This window comes from Aethina tumida, chromosome 7 (genome assembly GCF_024364675.1).
Source record: "Aethina tumida isolate Nest 87 chromosome 7, icAetTumi1.1, whole genome shotgun sequence".
Lineage (NCBI taxonomy): Eukaryota > Metazoa > Arthropoda > Insecta > Coleoptera > Nitidulidae > Aethina > Aethina tumida.
Window position 1 is genome coordinate 8814292 of NC_065441.1, and position 20712 is coordinate 8835003.

The following is a 20712-nucleotide window of genomic DNA, read 5'->3' on the forward strand; positions in this document are numbered from 1 at the left end:
GTCTGATTAATGAAATATAATATTTTTTAATATGATATATTGAAATTCTGTAATTCGAATAAATAATTATTTTCATCAAAATCTGTTTATAAATTTAATTATGTGTATTATTGAAGTTTTGAAATTGAATATAGAAGAACAAAAGTGCATTTTGTGTTTATTTAAATTTTATTTTAAAAACCAGTGGGGTAAAACCGAACAAAGTAACCAAAGCATGGGATAAATCGATAGACTTTAACTACCAGTATCGCAAACGTGTTGCTCGTTTCCCCCGTTTTGTTTCATTTTGTCAGCTAATGAGTCAATTAATTTTCAGTAGTGCCCCAGAGTCGAAAGTTTTCCCACATTGTTTTGCATTTCCCGACAAATTGGATAACGGGATCGTCGTTACACACGTGCCCGTCCATTTTATCGATCCGCCGTGCACAAAAGGGCCGTAGCTGGTCTTTACCGTCGAATTATACAAATCGGAAGGGTCGCGAGTTAAAACTAGTTTCGTTTAACAATCGCGCCCCGGAATTGTTGAGTCGCGAATATCGCCAGTTTTTTGCATGTCGACCGTTTCCAGTTTTAAAGGCCACTTGATGGAGCTTCCATTCATTATTTTCCCTCGCGCCCGTTTCGACATCATCAAGCCTCTGCAGTTTATTTATCTTTTCTCTAACGCCTTTGGACATTCTTTCACGAACGCCACACGTTTAATTCGTTCGGGAAACGTAACATATTTTTCATGCGGATTTATGAAAAGTTTAATTTTCGCCTTTCTTCTTTCACCGTCGGCAATTCACTCCGTTCAGCGGTTTTGACGCAGCGAATTCTTCAACGTGCCGCACAATGCGAACCATTTTTCTCTGCGGATTATTTATGTTTTTTTTTATATTCGTAATTTCCTTCCTCGATGTTTAATTCGTAATGAGAGTTCGCGGCAAAACGGTCAATCACGTAAGTCCGTTCCAGACACGCAAAGTGCATTGCTACGGTGCTGATATAAAAGATATAATAATTCTCTCGTGTCGTGGAAAACGATATGTGTACAAAGGAGCAACGGAATTTTAAAATCATGCACGAATTTTCTACTTCAACTATAGTTATTATTATTGACCGAATCTGAATTAATAAAACGCGTTGTCTGCTGATATACGTTAAATTAATGGGCGACTGCGTTTGAATTATATTTTAATACGTCATACCGGTCGTATATGTACTGTGGTGTATGGCAATATATTAATTTGGTAAATTGCTATTCACATTTGTGAATGGTTTAAACGCAAATTTAAAACGGCTTTTTTAAATTAATAATTTTGATGTTGATGTTTAATTTTAAAATGCCTCTGTATACAGTAATGTTATCATAATTCCAATACTACTTTTTGTGAATTTAACTAATATAACACAGAATTAATATATGATTTTTATACAAACCTAAACTATTTATTACTTATTTAAATTTAAAAGAATCGCATATTTGAGTAGATAGGAATTTTTAAAATATTCGAATATTCAAGTACGTATTATTCTTGAATATTTAAATAATCACTTATAATATTTGATAAATATAATAATTTATTACTTATTTCTTTTTTAAAGAATTTGACAGATATAATAAAACGAATTAATTAATTATTATACAAATTATGAATAGTTTATTTTTATACCAACCTGAAGAATTATTAAACAAATTAAAAATTAACAATCAAATGTATATATTTATTATTTATTTAATTTAATTAGTTACAATTATGAATAATCATATAATCATCTCTTATTTTGATGCAAAACTGAAAAATTATTTTTAAAAATTTAATTTTTTTTATGAATTTGACAGGTAAAAAGTTAATAAATTAATTATTTACTATAATTTTTTTTTGAATTTATACAAAATTTTTAAAACAAATTGGTTTGATTTCTCTCATCTATATTATTTGTACATATTTGTGTGAATATTATGAATATATTTTCATAATTTATTTTTACTCAAACCTAAAGAATTATAAAAATATTGATCTAATTATTTAAATATATATTTTAATGAATTTAGTGTCAATAATGAATTATTATTATTTAAATTGCTAATAATGATAATAATGATAATCATGATAATAACAACAATAATGATAATATATAATATCTATAATAATGATAATAACGATAATAATGATAATAATGATAATAATGATAATAATGATAATAATGATAATAATGATAATAATGCTAATAATGATAATAATGATAATAATGATAATAATGATAATAATGATAATAATGATAATAATGATAATAATGATAATAATGATAATAATGATAATAATGATAATAATGATAATAATGATAATAATGATAATAATGATAATAATGATAATAATGATAATAATGATAATAATGATAATAATGATAATAATGATAATAATGATAATAATGATAATAATGATAATAATGATAATAATGATAATAATGATAATAATGATAATAATGATAATAATGATAATAATGATAATAATGATAATAATGATAATAATGATAATAATGATAATAATGATAATAATGATAATAATGATAATAATGATAATAATGATAATAATGATAATAATGATAATGATAATAATGATAATAATGATAATAATGATAATAATGATAATAATGATAATAATGATAATAATGATAATAATGATAATAATGATAATAATGATAATAATGATTGATAATGATAAATGGGAGCTTTACTAAATTAATTGATATTATGAGTCAAATTATATTAAACGATATGATATGAAATCTCCATTTCTTAATTAGATTAAAATTAATTTATTATTATGAATTATAATTTTAATAATTTATTTTACAGTTTACTATATTTATTTATATAACATAAATAAATTTATTAAATGTTATAATAATTATGAATGTATTTTTTCTCATTCTTAACTGAGGAACTATTAAAAAATAATTCAGCGAATTACAGATAATCAACATTATATGTAAAGTTTAGTCAGAAGCACTCAATTTATGTGACTTAACAATGAATAAATGGTCCAGAGATATTTACTTAACAATTTGTTAAGTTCACATAATTTGAAAAGCAAACTTGTCTAATAAAAGCTAAAACACACAATATTCATGCCTTTAATAGAATCAAGTTGTATAACGGATAAATAAATATGCTAGCAGGAATAACTGCAGCATGATACGGCTGTTAGACAACGAAACTATTGAGAATAATGTAACCTGGGATACCACAGAAAACCGATCGAGTGTTAAACATCAAAATGCCTCCGTTGAGACTCCACACAATTAAAATTCCACAAACGAATTTACAATTGATTGGTTTTCATCTTCATGCTTTTTGGAGCATCAAGAATTAATAATGAAACATTCGTTTTTCGTTTGTAGTAAACAATTTTGGACCCATTAAAAATGTCGATGAAAAAATGAGACAATGATTAAAAGAGGAAACTTTTTTGTTCTCCGGAATTTATTACGTTTAAGAAATCCCAATGGAATAACCTTTTAGAGGAAAAAATATGAAACATTCTCACCTAACTCCCTCGCTCTTGCCTGGCCCGAAGGCGGTCGGGGTGGCCGTCGTGTCCGCGGTGGTGTCCGCGTGATCGGCACCGGAAGTCGCCTCGATCTCCTCGATGTCCGAATCGATGCCCTTGTCGAAATCCATGTAGAACGAGTCCCGGGAATCGCTCGATCCCCGGCGCAATTTCAAACTCAAATCCGGCGAACTGTCCTCCATTGTTATTCAATTTTTTCGCTTTCTTTTTTTTTATTTTTCGTCGTGTGCGTGAACGGTTATTGTTTCAGTTTGCAGTTGCTCTTCATGGTTTTCACGTTAGTTATTTCGAATGTTCCTGAAGGCGGTGTTTCGTGTCTTCGATGCCATTTCGGTGATTGAGCTGCTGCAGAAATAGAACTCGTGAGGAGGATGCATCGAAGCGGATTTAATTAATTTTAATTGATGCTTCGGAAGCAAATCGCTGATTAAATTTGCCCCCGTTGAACAGGATTCGGTTGTTAGCTGCAGTCGGACGAAAGTTTGCAGGAGTTCGGAGTTTTTGGATGTTGCTTTTGTTGTAAAACAATTATTTTACTGTATTCAAGAACTAATATGACTTCGTAAACTGAGTGGGAAATGGGAAACATAATTTATCGCTCCATCTCACATCATTCATATTCGGGGGCAACGTTTAAGGAAATACTTGTCTGTCACATAAAGACTGCCACATGTTGAGACGAGACTCAGCTCAGTTAATAGTTCTGTCAGTAAGATGAATATCTTTAAGCAGAATCTCCCTTTTGTCAGGAGAAAACTGGGACCATATTTCACTCCCTGTTATTGTTTGACGGAGCGACTGAACCTGAGCAAATCGATACCTTTATGTTTACGTTTGATGATTATTTTTCTAGCCTCGCCGCTGTTTGTAATGGTCAATTGGTAATTAGCGTTATGAGTTGCGAACAATTTAACGGTATCAAACATTGAAGCGACATTAGATTTATGTCCCAATTAATGCTGTACCTCAACTGGAATGTACGTAGCTACGTGTACTAATTATGGATCTGCTCAACATTCACACATGTGTACACATTTCTGTGTATGCATGTTTCGATAACAATCGAAAATAAAACCAAATTATACATTGTAACGAGTTTGTTGCAGAAATTCCGACAAAGCTTTCAGTAGTGAAAAATTGAGCTTTTGATTTCCGTTAAAAGTATTCCTTTGTGTTCATGTTCATTCCGTGGACATAAAGAAGACCGTGAAAACGTATATACGCTCTTAATTGCCAGTTTTAGCACTAATTATTTTGGTTCTGATTTACGATATATACATTCATTCCGGGTTATATTTCAGACAGGTTTTTTGCGGTGTTTTTCAGAATTATCCTGCAAATTAGTTTTACAAAAAATGTTTGGCCAAGTAGAAATTAAACAAAAACAAGTGAAATATTTATAGTATCTATATTAATTTAAGATAAATTAAATATTAGTTTCTTAATAATTAAACTAGATAATTATTTTAATATTCATAAATAAACCCTGACAAAATTAATAAATAAAGTATTTATTACAATTAGTGCTTTTCATTCTATTAATTTAAGTAGATACTCTCATATTAATTATATGTTTAAGTTTTTAGTATTTAAATTATTAGAAATATTTCTTTAAAAACTAATGCATTATCATCTAATTAAACTTTAATATTTAATCGTATTTACTAATTTTCTTCTCATTCATTCATACACACTATATAATTTGTGATATAAAATAAAATTGTTTTTTTTTTCATATTGTTTATTATTTCGAATAATTTAATATATAATGTTAAATTTTACATTTGATTATTTTCATTGTCTTTGACTGTTGTCATTAGTAAGATAATTATCAATTAAGTTAAAAAAATAACAATTATTTCCTTTTTAAAGTCATTTAATTAAAATCGAAATAAATAAAGTGATTACTAACTACCTTTTCTAAAACTTAACAAGTAAGTACAATTAATATCATTTTCTTTATAAATGTTTTATTTAAATTTTATCTAATTTATTGTAACAACAGTTTTAATTTTTAGGTTAAGATTAGGTTAAGTTAGTTTAAGTTAGACAGGCTGAGTTAGATTTGCTGTAGGTTAGTTGTAATTATTTTATTAAATGTAATTATAATATTAAATCAGACAATTTTTGCAACAGAATAAAATATATTATTGTCTTTAACTGTTGTTATTTTAAAATAATTATTGTTAACTAAATTAGAAAATTAAAAGAATTTGAACTTTTATTACCACTTTAACACAATTATTTCCTTTTTAAAATCATTTATTTATTTAAATAAAGCTACATTTATTAAATATATAATTATACAATTAGTACTTTTTAATACAAGTTATTTTTTAATTATTGAAAGGAAAACATTAATGTTATTAATTATTCCAATTTTAGTTGTTCAATTAATTTAATTCAAGTTGTACATTTTTTAGAATATTTTATAGTATGTATTTTTTCAAAATTAAAATATTTAAAAATAGTTTTATTGACTAAATGTCATATTAATAAAATTATTTTTATTAATTGAATTAGCAAATTAAATGAAATAAAATAACTCTAAAACAATTATTTCTTGTTTTATATAATTTAATCAAAACTGAAATTAATAAACTGACTAATAACATATAAGTATAATTTTAAACATACAATTTTTAATTAAATAAAACTACATTCATTTAATAATCAATTTTATAATCATTGTTTTTGACTGAATATGAATTATTTTGTTTTAAATATTATAGAAAAATAATATTGAAATCGTTTATTACAATAACTAAATTAAAAATAGGTATTAAAATATATAAGTTTATTACATTTATTTAACAAAATGAATTATTTATTGCTTCAACAATTATTTGATTCACAATTTTTACATATATGAATTTTCCATTGAATTAAAAATATTATAAATTTAACTTATAACAATTAATATTACTAATTAATTAATAGTAAATAGTATATGTATTTAAATTTGAAAGAGAAGAAATATATCAATTTTAAAATTTAGAAATTGCCATACAAAATTTGCAATAATCCCTTATATGGTCCACCTTTTCATCATACAGAATCACCCCAAATATATTCGCTCCATCGCCCGGATGCTTCATACACCCAAAAACACTCCTGCATACTCGCAACCACGCTCCTGCAACCTTCAGCCTTCCACACACTTACGCTTCCTCGACGGCTCACATCATCATCCCCCCACAGCCACCGTTCAACCGATAACAAAAACAGTCGTAAACAGATCCGCAGGCAGCAGGAGAAGCGAGCGCGACGCGGCGTTTCGCGCACAAACTCACGCACGGTCCCTTCTCACTTCCAGTGCACCACTGACTGTCGGTTTCCCTTTCATCTGGTGCGCCGTGGAAGTCAACGACTCGGTCGTAGTACGCCACGGCGTAGAGGGGGATGGGTCGCTTTTGTGCAGGGGGTTGGTCGCCCTGCACGCCGAAAATGCGACCATCAAAGGAGATTTCGGTGTGCGGGAATGTGCGTGATGAGGAACGACCTGCGGCGCTAGCGGGAATTCGCCTCAGGGGCGGTTTGTCGTTTGCTCTAGGTAGTTTCTTATTAGTCCTTAATGAATCTTGGGAGACGAAGGCCAGAAAGTAGTTTACCGGGCTTGCTTCCGTTTGTACACAATTAATAAACCATATATAGTTATATTTAAATTAAATTAAATTAAATATATCATTTTTTATAATTTTGTTTTTATAACAACACATAAATATATTTCTTCTTCATTTATTCCTTATTTAATATGATTATTGCAATTTTTGCAGATTGAATTTTTTAACTAGTTTAAATTAAGTTGGGACAGGCCAAATTAGATTAGGGGTAAACAAAATAGTAAATTATTGTTTTATTTTTATAACCACTTAAAAATAATAAAATCCTCTTTATTCCTAATTTATTATAACTATTTCAATTTCAGCAATCAGGTTAGGCTAGACTAGGTTGGGTTGGTTTGGTGTGGGTTAGATATAATTAATTTTCAATTATAATATTAAATTAAATAACCAATCGCCTTTTTATAATATCCTACTTATATAATGCAAAATTAATTTATAATTTGTCATTTTTATAATTAAAGAACAAAAATTTATAATATATAACAGTAATTGCTATTAAAAAACTAAAACATCTCACAATTAATCTTATAACACAAAATCAATTAATTCCATCAAATCTCACCGAACTGTGGTCGAGACAATACGTAGTTTTTTTTTAATATCAGCCAAGTCCAATTTACCGGATCTGATCGGATCGGCCACAGAAACCGGCAATTTATTTCTATCAGTTCCCGTTTAAATGAAAGCAAAAAAATAATTAGAAAAATTTCATCCGTTCGTTTCTTGTTAAAAACGACTATCCGACGATTTAAAAGAAACTAATACGCCCGTATAAATGACGGATAACAGTCAGACAACCCTTTTTAATGAGCTTTATTACGTTTATCCTCGTATCCTAAATGATGTGTCATGAGTTTAAATTTGCAACTGGCATTTGTGGCCTGACGAATGTTCATAACTGAATGTAATCGATATATCTGCCATTTGAAACATTTGCTTTATTGAATTGGATTGTTCAAATTTAATCGCTGTATAATTTAGAATTTCAGACTGAATTCCAACGTGCCAATCCATTATTAACTAACAGTGTTTTTTTAAAAATGTTTATATATTAAAATATGTTCTATGTGTTAGTTCTATGGGAATATAAAAAAAATTGTTATTCATACTTTAATTGTTCTCTCTTCTGTAAATTTAATGTATTATTCGAAAAAGAAAACAACCTATTATAAACAACAACCAAAATGTCACGACAATTATATATAAAATATGTAAGTCACTAGAAGTAAAACCAAAAAACCGATGTCTGTAGATATTTGGAGTTCGATATTTGGATTCGATGTAGTCGAGTTTATCATTTATCCAAGATGTATACATCGACACGTCCGTATATAACCCCAGGAGACCTGGTGATGCACACTTAAATCCAAACGAAACTATGCCTAAAACCAATAATGGCGAATGCTCAGAAATTATTATATTATCCATTTAACTTGTTTATCATAGTATGGCACATTTGGAAGCAAACAATGTTACATTCTGTCTATAAGCATACACTAGGAAAAACGTTAGACCCATCTGAATTTAGAGAGAGGCAGTAAAAGTCTATCCCAGTGAGAGACTTACTGCCTCTATTGTTCATGATGTCTCTTTCAGGATTCAGATGGATCTAACTCAAATCAAACAAAAAAGTTTGTTAAAATCGAACAAAAAGTAAAAATTTTATGAGGATGTCCCTCTTTCAAATGGGCCACACTGTATATATTTAAATTTCACCTATTTGCACGTAATTTCCGTTTGATCCAATGACTTGTAACGGTCCTCCACTATCCCCCTGGTTATAGAAAAATATAACAAATTGAATTTATCTTATTTTTATATTTTTGATGTTTTGAATATTCATCACATACTGATATATTGAGTACCGGAAAAGTTATGTTTTAACAATTCTGGCATTGAACTCTATATATTAAGATTTTTATGCTCATTATAAATACTTTTTTTACTGTTTGTGTATCAAACAACTTTTGGTATTGAAAATGGTGTACTTAAGAAAATAATTTAATTTTTTTATGATACTAAATCCATATAGTAAGTGAATATATTTCACATTTAGTTAAAAATAATTAAATACTTAAACTGTTTTATATCAATAACCCTTTGTTCAACAGAGTCGTCCAAAATTCATTAGATGATATTCCACAATAAACCGAAACCTATATAATTTAATTTTCAAATTACCAATTTTATAGATAATAAAACAATGCAGTAAAATGAATAATTAACGCGAGCTCTCACCTGGCATGCGTCGATACCACCAGCCAAATATCCGGCGCAGAATGCTGATTTTATAAGGGTATCGTTGTTACCCGTCTCATTTAACATTTTATGACACTCCTTGTCTGTATAAATTAAGAGCCTGGCCTCGTTCAGTTTGCAGGGCGCTTCACCATTATATTTCAGCGAGCCCAAGCCCACCACAATTCCCTCCTTCGGCTTAAACTTTACGTCTACAAGGAGTTATTAAATTTACGAGGAAATTTTGCGTACTCACTTGCCGGTGGAAGACATATCGGGGTGAATTGGTCTGTAGGGTTGTCGAGCACTAATATGGCAATGTCATAGTATGGTTGGTAGTCCCAATATTTTTCATGAGGGATTACTTCTATTAAGGTGTAATTTTGTCGAGTAGTGTTTCTTTCACACCAATCGTACACCCCTATACTTACTTCATACGCATCCGTTAAATTCGCCAGTCCCTGCCTGAAAGTTTCGGCAATAGTAATGTGCCTTTTTAAAAGCAATCCAATACCTGGCTTTTGGAATGAAGGATTTAAAACAATGTGCTGACGTTAAAACTGTTCTAGGTGCTATTAAAGAACCACCGCAAGATATAAAGTTTCCATTGTGTAGTGCTACGTACCAAGGGTACTTGTAGTAACCTACATCGTAACCGGAAACAATCCTTTCTTCAATTCGATATTCCCCTCCAGATGGTTTTCCACATTGAAAGGCTTAATTGAATAGTTAATTTACATGATAATTATATTGTTATCCTACCTTGTATTATTATAAATATGATGTTCAGAACCGTAGCTGCTGTAAAAGTGTATAGAACGTTCATATTCTTTAATGAACACGTGTATCAATGTTAAATTTTAGTTCGTTATAACATTTAATATCGGTATTTCATTTAATGACTTCATTAGTGGAATAATTTTTAATTACAAAAACTGTGTCCGTATAAAAAATTTTACACAAATAATTGCGTGTTTTATATAGTGAGGTCTATTTGAAAGCAAAACACCCTCATTAAATATTTATTTTTTGTCCGATTTTAACAATTTTTTTTTCAATTATAAAGCATGAAAATATATACTTATATACAAATTATAACGTTTTTTTTTTTTGACAAAAACCTACAGAGTAATTTTTAGGCATAAAAAATGAAGAAATTATACTAACAATTTTTTTATAAAAAATTTACCAAATTTATCATCTGACAGTTTATTCAGGGGGTGCTTAATCCAATATTGTAGTTAAATTTTATGTGGTTATCCCACTTTTAAATGGTCCACACTGTATATTTTTTAAACAAAACTATTTTTTAGAAAATACTGAATGTATGTTTATTGATATATTTAATTTCAGTAAATCATGTTAGTACTCACTAAAAATTGTTGTTATATATGTTTAATTGACAGAATTTATTCAGTAAATCTACACCAGTAATAATCATGTTTTTATTTCTGATAATTAATATATTATTTAAATTTTAATGTTCAATGAACAGAATTTAGAAGATATATTAACAATAGGATATACAAGTAATGTAAATAACTTATTACTCATTTATATTTTTTTATCTGTATCTTATCACTTTAAAAATTATGTGTAAATAAATTTATTATATACTTAGTAAATATGTATTTTTTTTACCAAATGAGGATGATTGGGCAATTGAGATAAATAAAACAAGGCTAAAAAAAATTCTAAAATAATATATTCATCTACAAATACTTGTTTAGATTATATACAGAGTCGGTAGGAATGATATAGACAAATATTTCATTTTATATATGATTAATAAAACAATGTTGATGAGTAAAACTTAAACCTATAAATACATTTATTTTGCGACACATCCTTTCCATAATAGCCCACCACAGGCAAATGAAATGATAATGTAAATAATCACAGTAATAACCAGACCAATAATCACATACAACTTCACATTTTTCCAAAACATTGACCTTGCTAAGTTCCGGCTGGTTGTGCGAAATGTAACTGACTAAAAATAAATTTATTTTAGTAAATTCATGTAATAAATATGCCCTTTAACCTACTCCTGAATTTAAGTTTTCAGCTTTATTAACTAAAAGCTCTAGTCTTTCTCCTCTCATTGAAACATTATCAATATTCTTCACCATTATATTTTTCAATTCATCCAATTCACTGTGCACTTTGGCTATGGTATCAACATCATGAGACTCAGAATAATGTTTCATTTCAGTGGCCAGTATCTTTGAAAACTCAGAATTCATAGCATAGGCAATGGCAGTTTGCACATTAGGCCCGTACATTGACAAAAACCTCCTTTTGACTTCATTTAAAAATAAAAATGCCCTACTCCTTTCAAATTCCTATAAACCATAAATTAGTTAACAATCTTATGAGTATTATTATACGTACATCATCTGTAATACACATGTAAACAACTCTGTTTTCACATATGTAGTGGAATAAATAGTTGCCATGGGAGTATGTAAGTTTATCATCTTGGGGTGGAATCTTTGTGATTATTTGCTCTGTTACTTCTGCAAAATTGCCGGCGCAGCTGGCATATTTTGCCAAGATTACCGTTCCTCGACATACCACACTATACAAAATTGGCATCTAGAATAAATGTTATTCAACCTAGTTTATGTTCCACACTCAAAACATTTAAAAAAGTGCCCTAAGTATAAAACAATATCTACCTTGGTAAATTATCAAAACATTTATCGAAATTCACTAAATTTACATTAAAACTTATAGACGTAAATTAACAACAACAACAAATGTAATACGTCTTGACAATGACAGCGAACAGATGATTCATGCTCAATATGTCAGACAAAGAACCACACAATCCTTTTAGAAGTGCATTTAAATCAATGAATGGTCACACTACCAAGTGCGTTGCGTTAACAAAGTAAATTAGCATATGTAAATAAATTCCTGTCCTTAATTTATCCATAAAAGAAGTGTAGTCATGGTTGCATAAATGTGGTAGTTCTTTCGCCTCCACTCGAATGACCCTGTTCGATTCATTTGACGTTCACTCCACGCTTTCACGCTCAGAAATAAAAATTAGCACATGTTGTGTTCAGTGTGGTCATAAAATTTTTTAATTTTGGTTTAGCAATCGTGTGGGATAATGTCAGGTAAAGCCGTTTTAGAAGAACAAGTGAAACAACAGGGCGAACTAGTGAGGAAATTGAAAGCGGCGAAAGAAAATAAGGAAAAGGTGAGTTTACATCATTTTATTAACGGGATGAGCTGGCCCTGAGATTTGTGCGCGTTGCATTTTACTTGTATGTCGATAAATGTTGATTTTTTCCTAGGGTGATACTGGAATTTCGACATTCCTAGTAGACCTGACTGAATCCCATTATATTTGCTTAAATGAGTACCTATCATCGAGAAGCTACATTTGTGGATATTCTCCAACGGTAGCGGACAACGATGTTTTTTGCAAAGTCACAAATAATCAGAAATATGTGCACATCTCCAGATGGTACAGCCATATTAAGTCATACTCGAATAATGAAAGAAACTGCTTCAAAAAAAGTGACAACAATCTAATGCGCGAACTAATCAATGACTTTTTAAATCTACAGGTAATTACTTGTTAGGCATTGTGGTTTTGGTAGACTATTGAAGAATGTTGCAAATTTTCCGCTCTGTTTGCCATTTTTCACGACCTGTGGGACCAATAAACTTATTATGCACCTCTGCAAGCATTAATAGGATGCCACAGGTCAGTGAACAAAATTATTAGACTGTTTAGTTGTGGCTTTTTGGAAAGTACCCATTATTTCACTTTGTGTGCAACTAATATTCAGTTTTGAAATATTGGGTATCTTTTTATCACTTGACCTTAGTTGCACATGTTTGCATAGTTCCTAGCATGCCGTCTATGTTGTCTTCGATTTGATATTTAAAACTGCGTTTATCAAATTCATGGTCATTTGTAGTTGGTACCAAGTTAAGGAATTATTTATTGTTCATGAATAATAATTTTAAATACTACTTTAGGAATTTATATTATGCGAAAGCTATTGATTTACATGTTATAATTTAATTGCCGCGTTATTTAATGCGTATATATTTACCACTTTGCTTCAAGTATACTAACTAAATACACTTATATATTAGTACATCTCGCAATCTCTACGTGTGTGTATTTATGAAATTTAATTTTACTCTAATATTAGAAAGTATTTTAATATGTTTTGTTTGTTTGTTCATTCAGTAGACGTCTGATTACTCTACTAGACACTCTGGCTGTGTGACTCAATTAATTCATTTTTTATTTGCCTAGTTGATAAGAAAGTATTTCGTTTACTAATTCTTCCAATCTGTCTAACTATCATGACATTTTGTTAGAATTGTATGTTCAATTGAGTTTGTTGTTTCATATATATTAATAACATCGTAAACCAACGGAACGTGTTAAATTTTTAGTAATTTCAACAATATTTAGACCTTTATTTTTCACATTAATTATTATTTCTTTTGTCTCTGAAATGCAATGTTTCTTTCTTTCCACTGAAATAATATATTATAACTTGTGCAAAGAATAAATTCTTATTATTTGGAGAATTGTTAAATAGTGTAACAAAATATAAATAGTGTGACTCATTTAAAAAGCGGCACACAACCATAAAGATTGAATTTTTTGTCCTATTTTGAAAAAACTTTTTAATTGTAAAACATGAAAATATATATCAATATAAAAATTGAAGAAATCATAGTAGCAAAAATAATTATGTGGGAAAATTAAAAATCATATTCAATTAGTCTGTGGAGTAACATGTCAAAAATAGCATAAATTATCTTATTTTTCAAGAATATTGGAATATTTTGCCTATAAGTACTTACTTTCATACTTTATAATTGAAAAAAAAGTTTTTAAAATCGAACAAAAAATACAAATTTTATGGGGGTGCCTTGGCCACACTGTATATTTGAATGTGTTTAATCATATTTTAATAATATCTTCGTCATTTTTATGAAAATAGCAAGAAAAAACCTATAGAATATTGAAATATATTTTTTATGTTCTCTGGACAAAATTTGAATCAAATACTTTTATAAAACATTTAATTTAAAATATTTCTATAAAAAATATATTTATTTTTAACAAATTGTAATTTGGTAATTTCAAACAGTTAGTAAATTTAACATTGCTCTAATAGTAGAAATTTTAAATAAATAAAATGCTACAAATTTTGTGGAGATTAACTTTTATTTATTATAATCACTAATGAATTATAATATATTCTTAATTAATTAATACAAATCGTTTGTGACTTAATTACGTATAAGAAATATGTGTATATGTATATGTATTAATAATTATTTCTTAAGTGTAAATGTAAAATTGAGTCTGTAAGTTAATAAATAATTCTAAGAGTAATTCTATTATTATTTAACTAAAAATCTTACACTGATTTAATGAAGAAAATAAACAATCTCCATTTTCATAATAAACTTTCCTTTTAGCAATTAACAGTATTTTTGTTAATATTTCATTAATTTAATTTTAAAGATAATTTTTTTACAAGGATATTATACTTATTTCTCCTATAAATAAATATATTCAAGTTAATAAGCTATCCAACAATACTATATAATTAAATATCTGTAAATTAATTAGTAAAAAACAATCAACACCTGTAGAGAAACCAAACGCGAGTCCAACTCTGCCGTAAAAATATAATCGGCAACGGTTGTGAACGTATGCGTTTATATCTCCCAGTTCCGTTGCAACTGCACCAGTTTCGCTTTCCGTCGCCTGCAACACAAAAGTGTTCTATCTCGTGTCTCTTGCACAAGATCCGGTTTGAATATGGTGCACACTGGCTCTCAAAATTTCATCGTAAGCCTCCTCTTTAGTTTTAAACACTTTTGGTAGTTCACCAGTTTGCTGATGCAATACGTCGATGATTTTACAGTAGTTTCGTTTCATTTGCAGATCGCCGAAGAAGTAGCCAAATTGTTGGAGCTGAAGGCCCAGTTGAACGATGGCAACGAAACGACGGCCGGACCCCAAAAGTTCACCCTCAAAACGCCGAAGGGCACGAGGGATTTTTCTCCGGAACAAATGGCTGTGAGGAACTCGGTTCTGCAGAAGATCGTGTCAGTATTTAAGAAACACGGGGCCGAAACCATCGACACGCCCGTGTTCGAACTTAAGGTGAGATATAAAAAGTAATTAATTCTAATTACATATTAGAAATCAACTAAGCAATAGCGTGGTATCCAGTGATTGGTAACTGAATTTCTTTATAATTATATTACAATTCCAACATTACATTAATTGCCGCAGTGATTGTACATATGTAATTTTCATATTTAACACAAATATAAAATTTATACTTTCGTCCAGACGATATTGACCCAGTTTTCTATCGCAGATAACCGCGGGGTATTTAGTTCACTCGTGACAACACTTCTACAAAATTATGTGACGCGTTGGTAAAATCCGGGCGATATAAATTTCGCATTTTGCATGATGCAACTTTCGTCGCTTTCTCGGATTCACAATGGAACAGCTGTGCGAACCATTTAGCATCTAAGTTTTCACGGTGCATACGCTCCGAGTTCAGTATCAAACGGGATGATGTAATGTTGGCCTTTGGGAGTCTGATATTAATGTCGACTCTTGAGACCTTGGAGGTGTGTGTCGAAGAAGTAGACACACCTCCGGAGAGCTGCGCGCGTGACTTCGTTTAAAATGGTTTAATAGCAGATTTCGTTGATAAGTAGAAAGGAAAATTGCAAGTTGTTCCAATACAACCGCTTATTTTCTAACACACATTATGCAAAGTCTTTGTTTTGCGTATCTAAGTGAAATTTAAAGTAATGATTGTGATTTTATTCCGTTATTCTTGACTAAGTTCAATAACTTTGAGTCGCAAGTTAAGTAGCTGTTTTTACATTTCCGCAAATCACTTTTATAAATACAAAATTAAATAGTTTTTCATTCTGTTCCTTGTGTGGTGATTTAATGCATATAAAATATATATTTAAAGTAATATAAGTATTATTTACTTCATATTTAAGGTCAATATTTGTATCATTATTATTTTATATTAATATTATCTAATATTATCCGTAAACCATTTTATTTTTCAATCCGATTAATGCTTAAAATTGTATATATATTCTCATGATTTTTGAAAAACCGATAGAGTAAGTCTGTCTATTAAACATATACAAATTTGAATCCATTTTTCATGTAAAGATTTTAGAAATTAACAATTAAAACCATAACTGCAATTACCTAAAAAGAAGTCCTAATTTATATCTGTTTGTTATTATAGGAAGTATTGACTGGAAAGTATGGCGAAGATTCCAAGTTGATATACGACCTGAAAGACCAAGGCGGCGAAATCCTTTCGCTACGCTACGACTTGACGGTTCCTTTCGCCAGGTACCTGGCCATGAGCAAAATAACTAACATCAAACGTTACCACATAGCCAAAGTGTACAGAAGAGACAATCCCTCGATATCGCGTGGGAGGTACAGAGAGTTTTACCAATGTGTATGTCATCATACAAAGTTTGTTTAATTAAAGTTTGTAATAATTGAATCGTTTGTAGGATTTTGATATAGCGGGAGCTTACGATGAAATGATTCCGGATGCGGAATGCGTGAAGATCGTGTACGAAATCCTGGAGAAGCTCGAAATGGAACCGTTTGTCATTAAGCTGAACCACAGGCTGCTCTTAGACGGCATGTTCGAGGCCTGTGGCGTACCCAAAGATAGTTTTAGAAGCATTTGTTCTGCCGTCGACAAATTAGACAAAGTAATATTAATCCAATGCTTCCTTTAACCACTAAATTAAACATTTTTTTTTAGTCGCCGTGGGAGGATGTGAAGAAAGAGATGTGCGAAGAAAAAGGCCTGGCAGAACACGTAGCCGACCAAATCGGCGAATACGTCAGACTAAACGGTAAATCGGAACTGGTGGAGAAACTGTTGGCGGACGAAAAACTGTCCAAAAACAAGTCGGCGGTCGCAGGTTTGGAAGCAATGAAGTTGATCTTGAAGTACTGCGAGATCTACGGGACCTCGGATAAAGTGTCGTTCGATTTGAGTTTGGCCAGAGGCCTGGACTACTACACAGGAATCATCTACGAAGCAGTTTTGATGGGCAAGTCTGATGGGAAAGGAGAGGATATATCTGTTGGGTCCGTTGCTGGCGGTGGTAGATACGATAATCTTGTCGGCATGTTCGATCCCAAAAATAAACAGGTTCCGTGCGTTGGGGTGTCCATCGGAGTTGAGAGGCTGTTTGCTGTTTTAGAAGCCAAACTTTCCGCTAACAAGCAGAAGATCAGGACCACTGAGGTGCAAGTTTATGTGGCTAGCGCACAAAAGAATTTGGTTGAGGAGCGCATGAAAATTTGTAAGGAACTTTGGGACGAAGGTTTGAAGGTGGAACATTCGTACAAGAAAAACCCGAAACTGTTGGCTCAATTACAACACTGTGAAGAATACGGTATACCTTTAGCCGTTATTCTGGGAGAATCGGAAATTAAGAACGGGGTTGTTAAACTCAGGGAAGTAACAACTAGGGCGGAAGTGGAAGTACCTAGAGGATCGCTGGCGGATGAAATCAGGAAACGACTGCAAACATTTTCTTCTAATGGATCGGCTTGACGTTTCGGATTTTATTACACCTAGGTCTAATAATGTAAAAGAAAAACGATTTGGGTAACTGGATTGAATCATTAATTTTATGTTACCTAAATAGTATTATTTAGGATTTAAATTTTATTTATTGTTTACTGCAATGATTTGCTACACCTATTTATTATACATAACTGTTTATAATAAATATTATAAATAAATGTCTGTACCATATTTTTAACACTTTATTTATACCATTTTAACAATCATATTTAGATTTTGATGGATCACAGTTTTGATTTATCACAATTTAGGTTTCACATTGACTAGAAAACTTGTGACTAATTTAGCCACTTCTTTGGTATTAACATTATGAATATCATGTGTTCCATTAATGGTAATAACTTTAAAATTTTTAGATTTTTCAAAAAAGTCAACTATGGGATCATGACTTGGCAACCTATATTCAGAGTCCTTCCCTAAAATAAGCAATGTTGGTGCTGTTATTGGATACTCTTTCAACAATTTTAGTTGATATGTGTTGTCATTCAAGGGGATAAATATATTTTTCAATCTCTGGTCTGTAGTAAAGACATATTTATTATCAATTTGTACAACATTTCTCTCCAACAGAGCCTTTGCAGCTTCCAGAGATATTTTGCCATTAGCCCTTTGATGTTGCACTTTTTTCAGTGCTTCATCATAGGTGTATCTTGGAGGACTTCCGGTTGCAGTTTTTTTGGATATTTCCATAAACTTGTCTATATGACCTAGCATTACAGTTTGGAAATCTTCCACAGCAATACTGTAACTGTAAATGGCCTCTAGAAGAATAAGTTTTTTCACAATTTCTGGGAAAAGTTGTGAAAATAAGGTTGCAGTTACACCACCATAACTATGACCTATGATTATGTACTCATTTCGTTCAAAGTAATCAACAATCAGCTTAAGGACTATTACTTCATGTATGCTGTGCAAAGGCATATGTGGTGGATATGGGCTAGATTTGCCATGGCATGGCAAATCATAACACACATAGTAATAATTGTTAGGCAGTTCGGGTATTAGCAAGTCAAAACTTGCTGCATTGTCCTGGACGCCATGTATGCAAAGCACTATTGGATCTGTTACTTTGCCCCATGCTTTTACTAAAATCAAATTAGTAAATTGAAATAAACTAAGGTGTTTTATTTACCTGCAATTTTTCCCCAGGGAACTTTCACAGTGAATTCTTCAATATTCATTGTTATTTCTGTTATACTTTACACTTTTAGAATATCTGGTGTTATCAATTGCCTTTTTTAAGGAGGCCCTTGAATATATTTGCATTAAACATGATATAGAGTAAGGCTACACTTCACCTTTGATCAGAGAACTTCAGTAATTATAAATAAAAATTTAATTGTTTTCTGTTAACTAACATTATATTGATTTGTGTAAAAACTACATTGTAAATATACACAGAGTAGAGTATTTAGATTAAGCTTTGATAAACCATAGATTTAATATTCATGGATTCGAATGTCTGGCCATTTAGTACAATAAGTTCCCCTTCTAACTGTCGCCATCTATGAATCAACCTTGCTACATAAATTTGTAGGTACTGACATCTGATAAGTGGTAAATTAAATGGCATATTTATTGGTATTGAGCTAAAAGTTTAGAAATATTAAGTATTATTAGCCAGTTGACATTCTACATTAGGTTTTCTTTCTATAAATAATTCAAATAACAATAAATATTATTTCTATGTTTTCTCTACTATGGATTGAACGGTAGTTCAAAAGTATGAAACTTTTGCAAATCATTCAAAACCCGATTTTTTTATTGAAATGGCATCAAAAACAATCTATGAATCAGCTTACAACGGGGATTACGATTATGTTAAATCCAAACTGGACGAAGAACCATCACTGTTAACAAAGCTTGACGAAGTAAGTAATTGTCTCTTATTAAAATCCCATTTGACTGGTCTGTTTGCAGAGTAAACGCACATTGCTACATTGGACCTCCGTGGGAGGCAACTTCAAATTACTTACGCATTTAATTGAATTGGGGTCGCCGATTGACACCCCAGATGATACAGGTACAACGCCTATTATACTAGCCAGCTCTGCTGGACATGAAGAAATTACCAATTTGCTTTTGGAAAAGGGGGTTAATGTTAACAACAAGACAAGCACAGGACATTCTGCTCTTCAATATGCTGCCTCTAAAGGCTGGACAAAAGTAAATATCCATTGTTTCTAACTGTCAGTTATTAAAATTGGTTTTTTGTAGATCTGTGTTTTGTTATTAGAACATGGAGCTGACATTAACATTGTTGATAACAGAGGAAGTACTCCCCTTCATAGAGCTGCTTCAAAGGGAAACATTTCAATTGTCCACATATTATTAGAATACAAGGATAAATTAAAATTGAATAACAGAGATGTTGATGGTAATACAGCTTTACATTTAGCCTGTGAGGAAGATCAACAAGATATAGCTCTATTGCTAGTCAAAAATGGTGCTGACATCACTTTAAACAACAAAGAAAAGAAAACTGCTTTAGATTATTGCTCGCCAAAATTATTAAGACTTATTAAAGCTGAGAAGGGTGATTAAATTCTTGTAAAAAAATTTTACCAATAAATTTAAGTTTTCTCATTTTTAAATGATTTTGTTTTAATAATTAGTATT

The 20712-nt window shown here is 30.5% G+C and overlaps 6 protein-coding genes across 10 annotated transcripts in view; 2 read left to right on the forward strand and 4 right to left on the reverse strand.

Annotated features, from left to right (window-relative positions):
- The window catches only part of LOC109597669 (proton channel OtopLc-like), a 29286-nt gene extending 22150 nt beyond the window's left edge, over positions 1-7136 (reverse strand). The window contains exons 1-2 of the mRNA XM_020013416.2: positions 6723-7136; positions 3534-3902 (exon numbers count right to left, since the gene is read on the reverse strand). Of these exons, the coding sequence (XP_019868975.2) occupies positions 3534-3739 (206 nt within the window). The 5' untranslated portion in view covers positions 3740-3902; positions 6723-7136. The remainder of the gene's footprint in view (positions 1-3533; positions 3903-6722) is intronic.
- A 1141-nt stretch (positions 7137-8277) lies between these two features.
- On the reverse strand, positions 8278-10266 carry LOC109597667 (clotting factor G beta subunit). 2 transcript variants are annotated; one of them, XM_020013414.2, is made up of 6 exons: positions 10184-10266; positions 10047-10137; positions 9678-9886; positions 9422-9633; positions 8900-8957; positions 8278-8565 (listed from the first exon to the last, which is right to left on the reverse strand). In XM_020013414.2, exons 1-6 carry the CDS (start codon positions 10245-10247, stop codon positions 8318-8320), a joined length of 882 nt encoding a protein of 293 aa, XP_019868973.1. In that variant the 5' UTR covers positions 10248-10266; the 3' UTR covers positions 8278-8317. The 2 variants fall into 2 exon arrangements, with proteins under 2 accessions (XP_019868973.1, XP_049825379.1); XM_049969422.1 differs by having other exon boundaries at positions 9936-10137.
- An 841-nt stretch (positions 10267-11107) lies between these two features.
- Positions 11108-12266, reverse strand: LOC109597689 (vesicle-associated membrane protein 7). Its single transcript, XM_020013438.2, has 4 exons — positions 12103-12266; positions 11816-12019; positions 11470-11766; positions 11108-11414 (listed from the first exon to the last, which is right to left on the reverse strand). The coding sequence occupies exons 2-4, from the start codon at positions 12017-12019 to the stop codon at positions 11253-11255; spliced, it is 663 nt and encodes a 220-aa protein (XP_019868997.1). The 5' UTR covers positions 12103-12266; the 3' UTR covers positions 11108-11252.
- Positions 12267-12410: 144 nt separating this feature from the next.
- On the forward strand, positions 12411-18264 carry LOC109597705 (histidine--tRNA ligase). Of its 4 annotated transcripts, none has more exons than XM_020013454.2 (6): positions 12411-12632; positions 12730-13005; positions 15366-15587; positions 16717-16938; positions 16997-17203; positions 17257-18264. In XM_020013454.2, the coding sequence occupies exons 1-6, from the start codon at positions 12543-12545 to the stop codon at positions 18058-18060; spliced, it is 1821 nt and encodes a 606-aa protein (XP_019869013.2). In that variant the 5' UTR covers positions 12411-12542; the 3' UTR covers positions 18061-18264. The 4 variants fall into 4 exon arrangements, with proteins under 4 accessions (XP_019869013.2, XP_019869011.2, XP_019869010.2 ...); XM_020013451.2 differs by lacking the exon at positions 12730-13005 and adding an exon at positions 13006-13145 and having other exon boundaries at positions 12427-12632; XM_020013452.2 differs by lacking the exon at positions 12730-13005 and having other exon boundaries at positions 12413-12632.
- On the reverse strand, positions 18263-19545 carry LOC109597699 (serine hydrolase-like protein 2). The gene is made up of 2 exons (XM_020013446.2): positions 19226-19545; positions 18263-19178 (listed from the first exon to the last, which is right to left on the reverse strand). The coding sequence occupies exons 1-2, from the start codon at positions 19272-19274 to the stop codon at positions 18334-18336; spliced, it is 894 nt and encodes a 297-aa protein (XP_019869005.2). The 5' UTR covers positions 19275-19545; the 3' UTR covers positions 18263-18333.
- Positions 19546-19691: 146 nt separating this feature from the next.
- Positions 19692-20687, forward strand: LOC109597691 (26S proteasome non-ATPase regulatory subunit 10). Its single transcript, XM_020013440.2, has 3 exons — positions 19692-19964; positions 20014-20259; positions 20311-20687. Exons 1-3 carry the CDS (start codon positions 19863-19865, stop codon positions 20635-20637), a joined length of 675 nt encoding a protein of 224 aa, XP_019868999.1. The 5' UTR covers positions 19692-19862; the 3' UTR covers positions 20638-20687.
- The last annotated feature ends 25 nt before the right edge of the window (positions 20688-20712 follow it).